Source organism: Agelaius tricolor, unplaced genomic scaffold (assembly GCF_023055355.1).
Source record: "Agelaius tricolor isolate 1412-34295 unplaced genomic scaffold, bAgeTri1.0.p SCAF_20, whole genome shotgun sequence".
NCBI classification, from domain to species: domain Eukaryota; kingdom Metazoa; phylum Chordata; class Aves; order Passeriformes; family Icteridae; genus Agelaius; species Agelaius tricolor.
The window spans coordinates 10,142,771-10,158,506 of record NW_027269280.1 but is presented as its reverse complement, the minus strand read 5'-3'; the positions used below and the strand labels follow the sequence as shown (position 1 = coordinate 10,158,506).

The following is a 15,736-nucleotide window of genomic DNA, read 5'->3' as shown; positions in this document are numbered from 1 at the left end:
CCAATGACAGCTGTTTGTGCCACAAAAAGAAGTTTTTTACTTTGCTGTTAGATTTTTTGTCTCTGACTGGAAGAATTTGTATGGTCTCAGTTGCCTTCTCATCCATACCTATGGAACTTATAAATTATTTGTGAGCCATGTTGGTAGGACAGCCAAAGGTTGGGCACTTTCCTATTTCTTCAGCTGTACATGTTGGGTTAGAGAGTCTTTTCTCTGTTTCTGTTGCATTAGGCTGAAACAGTTATTGAACACAGTTTATATGACTCAAAATAATAAATAAAACACCTACAATATCTCCATATCTCTATAAAGTCTTATTGTTAAATTCAGTCTTCAGAGATAACTGAGAGAGTGCTCTTTTTGGAGTTTGCTCTTCCATGGATTTCATGCAATTGCATCATGGATTTAATTTTGCTTGAGATATGACCAATTGCTTACTAAAAAAAAATCTATATTGATGATTTTCTTTCTGCTTGCCCTTTGCCCAGTGAAACAGATATAATTTAGACAAAAGAAATGTCTTCATTTAGGTGTTGGAAAATCAGATGAAGAAGGATCTTGCAGATAAGGAAGCACTTGAGAATATGCTCAGAAGACATGAAGAAGAAGCACGTGAGAAATGCAAAGTTCTGGCTGAACAGAAGGCGGTATGTGGTGTTGAGCTGGAAATCAAAGCTGTTTGAAGAGCAGCTTTCTAAAGCTGATTTCAAGCAAGATAATCTTGTTTGAGGTTCTGTAGTGCTGCTGAGCTGCTTTGAAAAAAATTCATTGATTAATATGAATTTTAAGAGACTTTTTTTTTAAATTCAGAGTGTCTTCAAGAATATTTCCTTTTAAAAAGCCATGCAGCTTGCTGTGTACCCCTCATTTTGGGTCTTGATAATGGTTGCTTTTTCCTAACATTAAAGCAGTAGCAAGCAGCTGCAAATAGCTCCAGTAATTGCATTTGTGTTGCTCATTTTGGCCATTTGATCAGTTCTCTTTTAGTTCTTTTTTGCTTCTGGAAAAAGTTCAGACTTTTTAATAAACTTTATTTTTGTAACTGCTCGCGTTGTGCAGTCTCAAAGGCTCACTGCTGTGTTTCAGATGATCAATGCAATGGATTCCAAGATCAGGTCACTGGAGCAGAGAATTGTGGAATTGTCTGAGGCCAACAAACTGGCAGCAAATAGCAGCCTCTTTACCCAGAGGAACATGTAAGTGTGGCAGCTCTGTCACTCCTTTTCCAATTGAAGTGATTCTCTGATTCACTGTGTAAAAGTGGCTCTTTTTTGCAGGCCTGCTCTGCTCCCTGCTTGTTTTTCACTGATAACCTTTCAAAAATATGCTCCCTTCTTCAAATAGTTGGGGCTCACTGTGGATTTTGTGTTTTCTCAAACGTGACTGGGAAAATTGGTTTGTATTACAGTGTTTACTTTGGAGCATTTCCTAAGGCAGGTGATTTGTGTAGGTTTGCCAGATATGTTAAATGAAATAATAATTTGATGTCTAAAATACCACTGGAGAAGCATACATTCTTTCTTTAAACATAAACATTGCTAATAGATTTATATTTTACTCACTTCCCCTGACACATGATTTTGAAATTGAAAACATTAAACACTCTTCACTCACAAACATTTCATCATGCCTTGATGGGTGAGGAGACAAGGAAGAACACTAGATTTTGAAGCCAAGAATTTCTCTGCATGTTTTTGAATTCTTCCGTTTCAGATCCTTTTGTCTGCCTGAACTTCATTTTTCTTTAGATTTTAGCTGAGATTCCTTATCCTTCCAATGCTGTTTCTCCTTCATAAATGACTGAGAGGTGTTCTACTTCAAGTGTAGGAAAAGCATGGGTTGTTTGATACCTCCTGCAGGGCAGGGCTAAAACAGAATTTGCCCTTACTGAGTTCAGAGATTCACCAGCTTGGTTTGCATAAAGGTTACAGTGTCCATCAGCTGCTGGATCCAACATCAGGCAGTGCCTTTGTGGGAAGCACTTGAATAGATTCATCTCTAATATTGAATAGAATCAGACAAGGATGAATTTTGGCAAAGACTTGCTTTGGTTTCATTCCTTTTTTTGTGGTCATTATGCCTTCAGATATGTAATGGCTCCAATTTTCATTGCATTTCAAATATCTTGCAATTTATTTTAACCTTAGCAGCCAAAAATATTCACAGAAATAACTGAGGAACTTAATTGTGCTGCTTAATGCTCCAGATGACCTCCTGTTAATCACCCAGGGAGTTTGTTGAGGCAGCAAAAGCCATAACTCACCTTCAATCTAAAATAAAACAGGAATGTCTCGAGGTGGAGCTGTTCAGTGTATGGAAGGTTGAATGTCTCAGTCATGGGTGCTGAACTGAGTTTAAGGACTTAAAGCAACCTCTGGGAGCCATATCCTTGACTGGAGAGCCACAGAAAACAAGAAAAACATATAATAATGTTTTAACATACCATTTAAAATAGATTATTGAGAGACATTTTGTCAAATGATGAACTTTGCAGGATTGGTAGGAGACAGTACAGAATTAGCAACATTTTGAGAGAAAATTGCTTAATTATGCATGCAGTTAGTTAATGAATTTGTGCTTATTTTGTGAATTGGGCTGTTGAAAATGTATAAATTGTTGTTGGACTGCATTTTGAACCCACAAAAGCTGCAGCTAATCTGAGCATGCATCAAGAGGAGAGCTAGTGATTAAACTCTTCAGAGGAGAGGGGAGCTCTGCAAGCTTTGTTCCAGCAGTATCTGAGGAAACCAATGATTATCAGGTTCCTGAGAAGATAGCCCAGTAAACAGCAGGAAATGAAATAACACCATTTGACAGTTCTGGCTGACAATAATCTGTAGAGGTAAATTAAAAAAACAGGGTAAAAGGGTGCTTTGCTTGGAATGCACAGAAATGTGAGTCAGAAGACTTAAGTCCTATTTTTAGTTTTGTTAAGTCTTCCTATTTGATCTTGGGCAACCCACATAATTTCTCTGGGATAGGATTAATAACAGCTTATCTCACAGTGAACTTCTTAAAATATTAATTCATTAATATATGTAGGGCTTTGTGAGGTTTCTAAGTAGAAAGCACTCTATGAGGCAGAATTTTCCAGTGCATGATAACACAATTCCAGGAACTGTAAATAATGCAGAAAGACTTTTTTTTTTTTTGAGTGTCTATTTCAAATAATAATAATTAATAATTGCCAGCTCTCAAAATTCTTATGAGAACAAGTAATTATTTTTGTTCAGTTTGTGGATTAAGACTTTGATCAGGCACAGCAAAAGCTTCACTTCAGTGTAGGTCAATTCTTATGTGCATTACAACTTTCAAAAGCCCCTAACAAAACAACCCACACACACTACCCCCAGTCCTAAAGCATGGAGTTCCTCTTGTCTCATGGAAATACACTCTAAGAAAGCAACTCTCAGAATTTATATTTCCCCTATAGAAAAAAATGTGACAAGGAATTGATGAAACGCGTAGAATTAATTGTACCTTAAATTATAGATTACCCTCTACAAGATTCATTTGTCTGTGCAACTGGCAAATATGGAATTTTAGTGCTCTGGGCATATGCTGATGAATACACTATTTTTTTTTTTATTTTTAGCTGGGATGTGGAATTTAAGCCATGAATTTAACTTCACAGGAAACTTTTGTTTTCCTTACTTGAGCCCAGTGGAAGGACACATGTTAAGGTCATTTTGGGTTTGTCACTTGTGCATTTCTTCTATCAGGAAAGCCCAAGAGGAGATGATTTCAGAGCTCAGGCAACAGAAGTTCTACTTGGAAACACAAGCTGGAAAGTTGGAAGCCCAGAATCGAAAATTAGAAGAACAATTGGAAAAGATGAGTCACCAAGATCACACTGACAAGAACCGCCTGCTGGAGTTGGAGACACGGCTGAGAGAGGTGAAAACATGGCTCTGATCCCTCTCAACAAACTTTCCTAAATGCACCCCATTTTGTGAATGCAATGAGAACTAGAATTAACTTCTTGTAGTGGTATTTGAAGGTGTATTAGTAATTTTAAAAAAAAAGCTCATTAAAAAGGAGGTAAATGTAAGTATTAAGGACTTGTCATGCTGAATCTAAGCTTTTAGATCATCTTGCTTTTTCAGAATTCTATTTCTGTGTTTGTTTGTACAATACCCTTGTAGTATTGTCTGGATAGAATATAACAGCTCAAAAGTGTGCAATGACCAGACAGATAACCTGTAGCCTTAGAGTCTAGAGCTTAGAAAGCAAAGGATACAGCAGAATTGCTGTAAGAAAAAAGGAACCTGCTGCTTCATGCACCATTTTCAGAGTTTTCTGGAAAGAAAACCTAACAGTGATATGGAAATATACTCTTTTAAAGATCTCTGAGCTGTGCTTCAGTTTTAATGTTGTATTAACTAGTTTGGTTCTACAAATTCTTCTCCAGTCTCAGTCCACTAATTTTCAGCTAAGGCTGAAATCTTGCCTTCAGCTGAGGCTGTTGAACAACCAACCTGTCCTACTTTGGCCAGAAGCTGACTGAGACCATATAAGGTTTCTGACAGCCTTGTCACACATCTCCAGCACAACAGACAGATTCCCTTGGGATAGCAGGGAGCCTGAAGAAGATGCTAAGGTTTGGAATTGATTCTGAAAACTGAGATGTGGTTTAGTTGTTTATTTCTTCTCCCTGGAGTGACATGTTTATCCCTTTGTGTGCTGCAAGAAAGCCTTCATCAGAAGCCATCCAGAGCCAGATGAGCTGGTGGGTTTCTTTAAAAGGAATCTGAAGGGAAGATGAAACATGGAAGTCAATTGCAAAATGTATGTAATGTATGCCCAGAGATTCCCAAATAAAGATCCTTAGAGACTCTTAGCTTCAGTGAAGAAAGTTCATCACAAACTACTTCAACATTTCATATCAGTGTTTGATACGTTTGAGTTTCAGCTGGAACTATTCTTGTGCCCTTGTTGCTTCAAAATGCCAGGTTGTTTTTTCCAAAAAATCAGTAGATTTTAGGGAGTAGACAAAGCTGTGTCCTTGATTTAAGCAGTGTGCCAGGATGTGATTTTGGGAACAGACATGGCAATGGCATCTTAAAGTGGTTTCTGAAACAAGACTCCATTGCCTGTCATGCCTTCGTTAGTAACTCACACTCGGGTACTACTGTGACTTCCTTCAGGTTAGCCTAGAGCACGAAGAACAAAAGCTGGAGCTGAAGAGGCAGCTGACAGAGCTGCAGCTGACCCTGCAGGAGAGGGAATCCCAGATCACTGGGCTGCAGGCTGCAAGGACAGCCCTGGAGAACCAACTCCGAGAGGCCAAGACCGAGCTGGAGGAGACCACGGCCGAGGCAGAGGAGGAGATCCAAGCCCTCACGGTGAGCCCTGGCACTTGTCTGTGAGCTGCAGATGCACACTAGAGTCACGTAGGTGCATGTTTCATAAAGAGGATAATAGGAATTTATATGATCCAATTTTTAATTTTCAGAAATGGGTATGAATTGTGCCTTGTGTTGATAGGCTAAAATGTCAAATTTTGCCTTTAACCATTTGAAGAGTTCCTAGTAATGGTTCATTGCTGCCTAAACTGACAGATGGCTTGTAGGAGCATCATTACTTTTGTTTTGAGGTGAAAGTTGCATCTGAAATTGGTATTGTTAGGAGGTTAACTCTGTGATTTACTTATTGAAATAATAGCTCATGAGTTTGGAAGTACTTGATGGTCATAAATGTTTTGATGATTTTTTTCTTCCTATCAGTTACCCTGCTTTGAGGATACTTATTCAGGAGTATATATACCAAATTCAGGGGTATATATACCAAATTCTCCCACCAAATTCCTAGGGAGAGTCTTCTAACACATAATTTTATTCCAATGCTAGTTTCATTAAAAATTGTCACGTGTGTCTGGTGAGGTGTGTGAGTGATAGAAAGGAAAACCAAGTTCAAGTCCTGCCACCCTCTTTCACCCCAATCCCTGTAAATGGAGTTCTAGATTATATGCTGCTGGTTGCTGTCTCTTGAGCACAAAAGGATGCTTTCAAACTGTTTGATTCTAAGAAATATTTCCTCCACAAAAGATTCCCAGAGCTGTGGGTAGAGAGTTTGACCTGCTACCAGCTAACCCCCCCTTGAGCAGCAGCCTGAAATGACCTTCAAATCCTGTGATTTGGAAGTGTTGAAAATGTGCTCCAGTGGCATTTAATCAAAGAACTGTTCTGAACATTGCTGCCATTGCTGGTTTTTGGGAGGGGAGGGGCCTCAGCTGGCATGGGCACTGGTATTATGCTGATGCTTTGGGCAGATGAATGGCAGAACCATTCTCTCAGTTCTAAAGGGGGCACAGGCTGGGCAAGTGCAGCAACAGCATCGAGGCCTAAGAATAACTGAATAGAAATGGCACTGGGTTCTTTTTGCTCAGAACTGAGGCAGTCCCTTCCCAGCTGAAAGCTTTGCATAACAGCCACTATCACTGCCAGGGGGCTGGCAATGCACTTGGGATCCTTACCCAGCAGTGAAACAGATGAATATTCATGACCTGTGTTCACTCAGTTATTGCTCCAGTTAATGGGGCAAACTGGTAGTGCTGGACCAGCTGCTGTCAGACACTCCAGCCAAGCAGGCTTGGGACTATTCCTGCCATGGAGTTTTTTACATACTTTTATTTCTCACATTGCCTGTTGTGGTAAGATAGCTTTTACGCACTCATATTTGACATCTGCTGAATGGTTTTTTTCCTGTTTAGTCTCTTGGCTCTAAGGAAAATGTTCTGAATGAAGAAAGGTGGCTGGATGTGCTTCAGCAGTAACCTTTCCTTTGTTAAGTTTTCAGATAGCACATGACATTAGACACTTGTTAAATCACTTTGAATTTTGAGAGGCCAAGAGGCTGAAACAAGAACTTTTTGCTTTGTCATGCTTTGCTTGTAAATTAGGGGATAAAAATGGTGCATGCAATACTGCATTCTTTAATATGAGTGTTTGAACTTTTCTGTACTTTAGATGCTGTCCTCCAAAGAATTGATTCTTATGTTTTATTGCTGCTTTTTAGAGAGGCTCAGGCTTTAATGTGACTTTATGGTAGGATTCAGGTAGATTGGCAGAGCTGTTTGGGGTAGCTTGCATTATACATCACTATAGCTTTTCTTTGCAAGCATTAAATTGTATGTAGTGTTTATTTTCTATGAAACACCAAATATGGACATAAAACCAACTCAAATTAAAATGTCAAGAATGTAAAAACTTAACATGGGATCAACAAGTCTTCTGGTGCCCATTTCAGATGGAACCTGTTGCATAATTCCATTCTTGAGCTTGTACATTTTCCTAAAGCACTTCAGAGTTGGGAGCAGAAGTGTATTTTGATAAGTAGGATGGGACTTTTGCTAAGCAGTTCTTTGCCACTGCAAAGTGCTTTCATAGCCTGCAGCATCTGCCTTCCAAACTTTGCTTGCTGGTAGGTTGTTCTGCAGTTTGTTTAGCAACAGCATTCTTGAATTCTAATGTATGAAAAATTGATGATGAACTTCTTACCTCCTTTAGGCACATAGAGATGAAATCCAGCGTAAATTTGAAGCCCTTCGTAATAGCTGCACAGTGAGTATTAAATACAGATCATTGAATTATTTTGAAATTAAGGATAATGAAACAAACAATTTCCTCATTCAATCCTTGATGACACTAGTTCATAATGTGGACTTCTGGCTTCAAGGTGCTAGTAGGAGCTGGATGGATTGGATTGGATTTCTTTTAGGTTTCAGGTAAACCTCAATTTGGAGGTTTTAGTCTGATCATGAAATTGTCACTGTTCTTCTTTTTGGAGAAGAAAGTAAATTAAAATATCTCATTGCAGTGCAGCTAATAAGAATGGTGCAGCAGCTGCAAAAAATTACTGTACATGGAGGTCTTTTCTGCTCACAAGAAGAAAAGATCTACCTGTCCAAATTCTGAGCTGCATTGTAGATCTAGGCCTGAGTGGGTTTTAAGGAGGATTTTAACACTGTTTGAAGAAACAAGAAGTGTTAAGGTTCCAAATAATACATTGACATACAGCAGAGAGAACTCCAGGATCTGAATTTTCACCTTCTGTTGCTTGATATCTTTGACATGTTTTCAGATTCATTTCATCAGTCCAGGACAGATGTACAAGGCCTTTGTCTATCCACAGGGATTCTTGCAGTTTGACACTATCTTCACACTTGTTCATGGCAGTGAGGGAGAGTCTCTGCCTTCCAGTGACATGAATTACACAGGTGTTGGATAAGGACCACAGTCCTCTGGTCAGCTGTGATTGTAAATTATTCTGGGCTTTTTCTCTCTACCCCACACTGTGAGCAGGGCTTAATTGCTGGGACTTTTTATCTTGATTGTTTCCCTGCTGCCAGTGATTTCCTCAAATGTAATTTTTCATGCTGTAGGAGTAAGTCTCTAATGTGTCAGTTTTCATCTTATTTTAAAATATCTTTTCAGCATGAGAGTCATTCTGTTTTCCTCACTTGCTCTTTAGCACTAAGCAAGGGGGTTATTCTGGCCATGGAATATCTAGATAGGAAGAAGTGAGGAAGTACAGCTTTCCAAAGTGCTTTAACCTCTGTCTAAAAGAAATCCTACACAAGAAACTTCACTTTCTATTCCCTTCCTCATTTTCTTAGATTGACTGTCCAGCTCCCCATGTGTCATCATAGATCTTACATCCAGAGCTATCTCCTGTTGCTCTGGATCTTGCCTTTCATTCAGAGTGACAGCTTTCTCTGAAAACACTTTTGTGATCTCCATGCAGAGAAAAGCCAGGTGTGGAAACTCTGTGGCTTCTGTTCACTGCAGGGTCAGCAGCCTTGCAGAGCTGTAACTCATTATCCAGTGACACTTCAGCTCTGAGTGTGGGGAACAAGCTCCAGCAGTGAAGAATGACCCATAACATTTCCAGAATGTCAAGAGCTTCAAAGGACTTGTAAAAGTGTTGTGCATTGTAAGGCCCTCCAGTGGGATAAGTGGAATCAGACATCCTCATCAATAAGAAATTAATTAAATAGTTCCTAAATGAATAATGCATGCCCATGGTACATTCTCTTTGCAGCCCAGGAGAATGCATGTATAATTTAATTGACCAGACAGATAATTTCATGTTGTGTGCTATGACTGCTCCTGGCTGTCCATCCTGCCTGAGGAATGAGGAAATCAGGGCAATATTCTGTTGCCAGTGAGGGTCAAGAAATGCTAATTGCACTGCTTTAACCAGATGTTCCAAATTCATTTTTATCTGATGGTACCAGTATGATGCAGGCTGTGCTTTTTGGTGACCATGTGACTCCACTTGAAGGTGATTAGAATTTATACTCTTTTTAAAACCCAACAACACTTCAAGGGAATAATTGTAATATGCTGCTACTTATACAGCCTGATAAAGGATGGATTTATTCTTTCAGGAGGTTCTCAAGAGAGATCCTTTTTAAGCTGACACAAACTCCTTGAACTAGTCTGGCAAACTTTGGTAGGGAATTACTTTTTATTTGATCTTATTGAGAACCCCCAAACAGCATAAGAATTACAAAAATAAGATTAGACAGGAAAAAATATTAAAAAATTGAATTACTTCAGTACTTTTGCAGTCTTCAAAAGATAATTAAAAATACTTAATCTACTTTCTTTGGTATTGTTCCTGTTTCTCTAGCTTCACAAAGGTCACAGCTTCTGATTGTAGAGAAGGCCGTGTCTGCTTTCCTTATATCCTCATTCCACACTTGGTCTTCCTTTTGCTGAGGTCTCTGACCTAGGAGGCATTTTCAGGTTCTCCTTTTTCATGCTTTCTGTCACTCAGTTGAGCAAGAAATAATAGGATACATAATTACAGCAAAAATGATAGCTTGTGGTACCTGCTGAACACACACGTGCTCATGGGAACACACAGAGTCATATCTTATCACAATCTTCTCACAATGATAGCTCATCCAGCAAATCTGCTGAGGGAGAACTAGTTCCCTACATTTATTCCATGAAATAAATGGCCCATTTGAGTGTTAAAACTATTTTCCAGGCAATCAAAGCAAGATCTAGAAATAAAAGGCATTCTTAAATAGGAAAGTTTACACATTTGTCAGTTGTTTCCAGATACCTCCAAAATGTAGCTTGTTCTGAGATCACCAGCATGTTTAAACTTAAAAATACAACTAAATTATCTAAATAATAATAGAACTGTTTCCAAAAGGAAACTTCCATTAAACATGAATTAAAGTCTTTAAATATTTAGCAGGAAATAGTCCTATAAAAGCCTTGCCCTCAGCTTAGGAAAATACCAGAGAACCACCATGTGAACCACCTGGGTTTTTCAGGTACAGGCTGTTGCTTTTACTCTAGCAATGAGTGGAATTTCTTATTCCTAATTGGATGTTGCATTTCCATTTATTCAAGTCTTCCCCAATAAAACCAGGTTTATCTTCCCTTCTTGAGTTTCTTTTGTCATCATCTTGTGTTCCAGTCTTAAACATTATCAGGCTTGCTCTGCACTTGTGCAAGAGATTGAATACTGAGGCATTAAATCTGTGAGCCCATCAGACAGGTATAATTTTAGTTATGTGTGAATTCCTGCTAAATTCAGTCTAAGATCCTGATTCCACATTGGCTCAATGAGTTGACATAAGTTGTGTTCTTGTGAGCTTCCAAAATAATATTCAGAGATTTTACTTTGATGCTAAATTGTGTTTCAGAGTAAAGGAATCTTGCCCACTGTGACAAGGCTAATACCCAGGCAAAAACTTTTATATGGCTTTTAAAAATTTTTTTAAAAAGTAAAATTCCTGTTGAGTGGAAGGGGTTATCCTTGATTCCCATTTCACATAAAATATGATGGCAGATACCAGTTACAGGCAGAAATGGAGTTTTGTAGTTTTTGTAGCCTGACAAAAAATCAGAGACTTCTAAGGCATTGTTGTGAGAGGTTAATGAGACCTTCACTGTGGATAAAATCATCATCATTTGAGGAAGAGGCTCCTGCTTGGGAGAGGCAGCTCATCTTCTGGGACCTAGGACAGGAACACAGGGGAGGAGAGGAGTGCAGTCTGGGCAGTGTCCAGTGGGCAATGTCCCTCAGGATAAACCATGAAGAGTTGTTGGAGGCTGAGATCCATGTTTAAGGTGTGTTTCAAGGCACAGATATTGTCTGACAATGGAGAGGGGAGGAAAGTGAGGGATTCATTGTCAGGTATTGATGGAACAGGGAGAGATACAATCTGTCTGCAGCCCTGTTGGAGAGCCTGGGCCTCCCAGTGTTGGGATTTCTCTGCCTGAAAAGCTTTGTCTCAGCAGTAGGTGAAGACAAAAGGAGTCTGATCTCTGCTCTCACTTCCTTCTCACAATAATTTGGGGCTGAGAGACAGCTTTTTCTTGTTTACTTCTGACAGGTGGCTTTCTGGTAAAGATTAGTGGGGATGGGGAGGAGTGGAAATGGATAGAGCAACACTATTAGTCTGGAATTACATTAAACTCCAAATAAGCCACTGCTGATAGCATCCCAAAACAGTTTCCCTTGCTGTGTCCTAGCATTTTTCTGCATGTTTGCTGATGGCAACTGAGAACTGAGACACCTTTATGAAGGAATAGAGTGTGGGGAAGTTTGCAAGCTGCAGTTACTAGTATGTAAATAAAACTCCTGATTTTTCTCATTTTCCTCATTATTGTGCCTGTGGTTTTGGTATGTGGAGCATATGGATTAAAGTCAGTACATTTTATCTGGTGTGCAAACCAAATCATCATGGCTCTGACTGTTTGTTGCTCTGATATTTGATTTAATCCATGGCTGGAGAGGTTTGTAGGACCAGAGGTAACAGCTGTGAATCTGCTCAGCCTCACCAGGGGAATACTTTGCTTTCCTCAGATTATTCAGTGGGGAGGGAATTATGCTGGATATGGCCCCTTCTGCTGAGGAGCTGCTGTACTTGGGTTGCTCTGCAATATTTAAAAATGAGATACAGTCCTCTGCATCAGGATAAAGATAAGCTGTGTCCTTAGATGTGGTGTGCAGTGAACAATCTGTGTAGTTAGATGATATCTCTGGTTTATGGATTAGTTGTGATGAAGATGTGCATAAATAGAGGAGAAAATTCCAGTTGCTCTGAGTGGTGATGCAGTGGCACAGATACAGTGGCTGTCTAGATTGTCTAGAATTGCTTTTCCAAGGTTTCAAGTGTTTGGTTAATTTACAAACTTAAAATGTGAAAATTTTTCTAATTATATTATGGGTTTCTAAAGGATATAATAGCATTTTCTTACTGACTTCTCTTTAATACACTTCACGTTTACCTGAGAATAGCTCAGAATTGGTTGTCTTGTTTGGGGTTTTTTGGGGCTTTTCTTTTTTTGCCTGGGGATTTCCTTAACTGAAAAGAAAAATATCTAAAGCTATTAAATCTTTCCAGGTATGTGGGGTTTTTTTAATCTGTTTTTGGTGGGTTTTTCTTTTTTCTTCTTTTTTCTTTTTTTTTTTTTTCTTTTTTTTTTTTTTTTTCTTTTTGTTGCTGTTGTTGATCCCCAGGACAGGCATGTATATCACACTACATCCCATTTTCCTGTGTCAGCATTACCCATTACTCTTTAGGCTTTCAGTGTTAATAAACTCTCTAATCCTGTTGGGTTATACATAGCTCTAGATAGCTATTGGATGTGTTAAAAAACATCCCCCTTCCCTATGAAAGATGGAAAAATTGTACCAAGAGGAATAAATTTTCTCCTGTAAAAAAAAATCTATCTAGATTACATTATCTAGGTTTTAATATAGTTGGAATTTAAGCCAAGGTATTTTGGAATAGTCAGTAAATACACTGTTAGAAGAAGGAAAGAAATCATGTCACATCTTCTGGAATCCTTCTTTGTTAACTGCTTTGTTATTTGTCTGAAGTTTTCCAGAAATATCCTACTAGATAAAATATAGCAGTGAAATATAATATGATCTGGTTTAATTTTAGTTGTATTCAGGGAAAGAAGTCAAAATCTCAGAACCTAGAATAAAAGAAAATAGGAGCTCAGCTTCCAGCCCTTAAGGAATAAAATCAACTTGAAATACAGCCAGTTTTAATAATTAATTATGTAGTTGGACATATTAACTCTGCCTATTACTTTATCCATTTTGTGTTTCCCTCATCTCAATTTTCTTGTATTTCAAAACTAGCTTAATATTTTTTTAATAGAAATTTACTTGTACTAGTATATAAAATAGACGTGGAAGAAACCGTGAATGTATAAAATATTTCTTGAAACTGCCTTGATACATGGTGTGGTTAAACATAAAATTAAAAGAAATGGAAGAAAAAGTGAATTTCTGATCTGGTAGAGATATCAGCTGTCGTAAGAGCAGTAGGTAAAGCACTGTGAAAACAAATGTTCTTTTGCTCCTTTTTGTTTGTATAAACAAATCTAAGTCCTTGTTTCTGTAGCAGCATAGGCACTAACATGTCCTTACAACCCAGGCTGCCCCCTCTGAAAGCTTGGTGCAAACAATGCAGGGGAAAATGCGTATTTTGAATAGGGCAGCGAGAGTGCTCAGAAAGAAGCACATGATCAGATTTCTTCAGAAATGTTGTGTTTGGAAGTGTGAATCATCTTGATTTGACCCTGAACATATGGGTGGCAGGAACTCCCCTTCACCCAGCAGGGAGTAATGGCTGTTGGACTTTTCCTGCTCACAGTTTAAAAACCAAATACTGTTAATTTAGGTCTAGGAGAGGCATGGTAAAAGGCTGCCAAAATATGCATTACAGATTCTTCAGAAAGAAGTGGTTGTCATCTTTCCAGAGAGCTGAGAAGAGCTGTGTGCTCTATCCTCTACTGCTTTAGATATTTAAGTCCTTGGTTTCTGTAGGAAATTGGAACATTTACATTTGAATGTGTGGCCAACTGTGCTCTGAGATTTTATTTTTCCCCATTTAATGAAGTATCTTATTCACTTTTCTTTGACATCCAGGCAAAAGAGCCTCTAGAACATATTTTGAAGAGCTGAATGTGAATTGTATAGAGTTTACTCGTTTCTGAAATTCTTTTTATTAAGCTGATTTCAAGATTACTGAGGTTTCTTTCTCTTCTGTTGTGATGATGTTGGTTTTGAATTAGGAGGAGGTACAAATTCATCCACCCAGTGTTCAGGCCTTTCATTCATAAAACCAACTGTGAAAATGGCCCACTGTTGTTTATATTTGTCTTTCAATTGGAGGGGACTGTGGTTGAAAGCTTTTAGTTAGTGCTGACTGAACAAATGGATGCTCCCACTTTGGCAAAGGCCTTGTTGAGTTTTGGCTTTTCACTGATTTTCCATATTGTGTTACCACACTGGTTTCTTCCCTCCTGTGTACCCAGCTGCCATCCATAATGCTGTTACTTTGATAGAATGTATTTCTTAACATTTTTCTGCCTTTCCTGGTTATACCCACTGCTACAAATAATAATATAAGCAATTCCCAGGGATATCCATCAGGTTGCACTGCCTCCACTGCACCTCTTGATCTGTTTTCTTCAGTACCACACTTTGAAAGCCTTTCTGAGAGTGATTAGCCTCATTGCACTTGGGGGAGATTGAGGCAAAAAAGGTCACTGTAAGTCAGCAGCAGAGCTGAGAATCCAGCCAGAACTCCTGGCTCCCAATCCAGTGCTTTAACTATGACAGGTCTCTCAAATAATAAATTACATTGCAGCATATTTATGCTCTGAAGCAGATTTAAAAAAAAAAAATCTATTTTCTAAAACTCCTAATCCAAGTACATTACTATGTAAAAATATCTACCACTATAATGCTGCCCCTTTTTTGAATTAGAAAAAATGTAAAAGCTTGGCAATCAATAATTGTGTGAATTGATTAATCTCCCCAGTTACATAGAAGGATGGATGATTTCAAAAACCTGTGCTTACTCACATGTAATTTACTTTTCTTTCTAGGTGATTTCAGATTTGGAAGAGCAGCTGAACCAGCTCACTGAAGACAATGCAGAGCTGAACAACCAGAATTTCTTCCTGTCCAAACAACTGGACGAGGCCTCGGGGGCCAACGACGAGGTTGTGCAGCTGCGGAGTGAAGTCGATCATCTCCGCCGGGAGATCACCGAGAGGGAGATGCAGCTGACCAGCCAGAAACAAGTAAGGCTCTCTAGGTCTGATCAGGAGCCCTTGGTGGGAGCTGGCAAAAATTCCTTTTCCATCTGGAAACCCATAAGAAGTGATGATGCTTCTGGGGGCAATGGCATTTAAGCCTTCCTTCCCAGGGCAGCTGAGTGAATGGAAAGTTTTGGCATTTCCCATCGTGTTTTTACAACATTTTATTTAGCGATCCTGCAATCTGAAGGCATTGTCATTTAGAATTACTCATTTTAATTTTGTGGCTCTGGAAATCTCAAAATGTTCATAATGAGCTTGACCTGACATTATCAGGGATCACAAGTGAATGTACAGGAGCCTTGAAATAAATGGGCTGTGATTTCCCAGCTCCTGCTGGCTGCTGATTTGCATGTACTGTAATCGAAATGCTACGGCTGAAGCTGAGAGTGCACGCTTGATGTGGGATGTGAGAATTGATAGGAGGATTTATTTTTAGACTATGGAGGCCTTGAAGACAACATGTACGATGCTGGAAGAGCAAGTAATGGACTTGGAGGCCCTGAATGATGAACTCCTGGAGAAAGAGCGCCAGTGGGAAGCGTGGAGAAATGTTCTAGGGGATGAGAAGTCCCAGTTTGAATGTCGAGTTAGAGAGCTGCAGAGGATGCTGGATACTGAGAAACAGAGCAGGTCTCTCT

The 15,736-nt window shown here is 39.0% G+C and overlaps 1 protein-coding gene across 10 annotated transcripts in view; it reads left to right on the top strand.

Annotated features, from left to right (window-relative positions):
* CIT (citron rho-interacting serine/threonine kinase) overlaps positions 1 to 15,736 on the top strand; it is a 53,784-nt gene that overhangs the window by 20,423 nt on the left and 17,625 nt on the right. For 9 of the 10 annotated variants that reach the window (XM_071445469.1, XM_071445461.1, XM_071445470.1 and 6 more), the window contains 7 exons: positions 531 to 647; positions 1,087 to 1,196; positions 3,723 to 3,897; positions 5,148 to 5,345; positions 7,509 to 7,562; positions 14,883 to 15,080; positions 15,535 to 15,728. In XM_071445469.1, coding sequence (XP_071301570.1) covers positions 531 to 647; positions 1,087 to 1,196; positions 3,723 to 3,897; positions 5,148 to 5,345; positions 7,509 to 7,562; positions 14,883 to 15,080; positions 15,535 to 15,728 — 1,046 coding nt within the window. The remainder of the gene's footprint in view (positions 1 to 530; positions 648 to 1,086; positions 1,197 to 3,722; positions 3,898 to 5,147; positions 5,346 to 7,508; positions 7,563 to 14,882; positions 15,081 to 15,534; positions 15,729 to 15,736) is intronic. The other variant, XM_071445466.1, reaches the window with a different exon arrangement.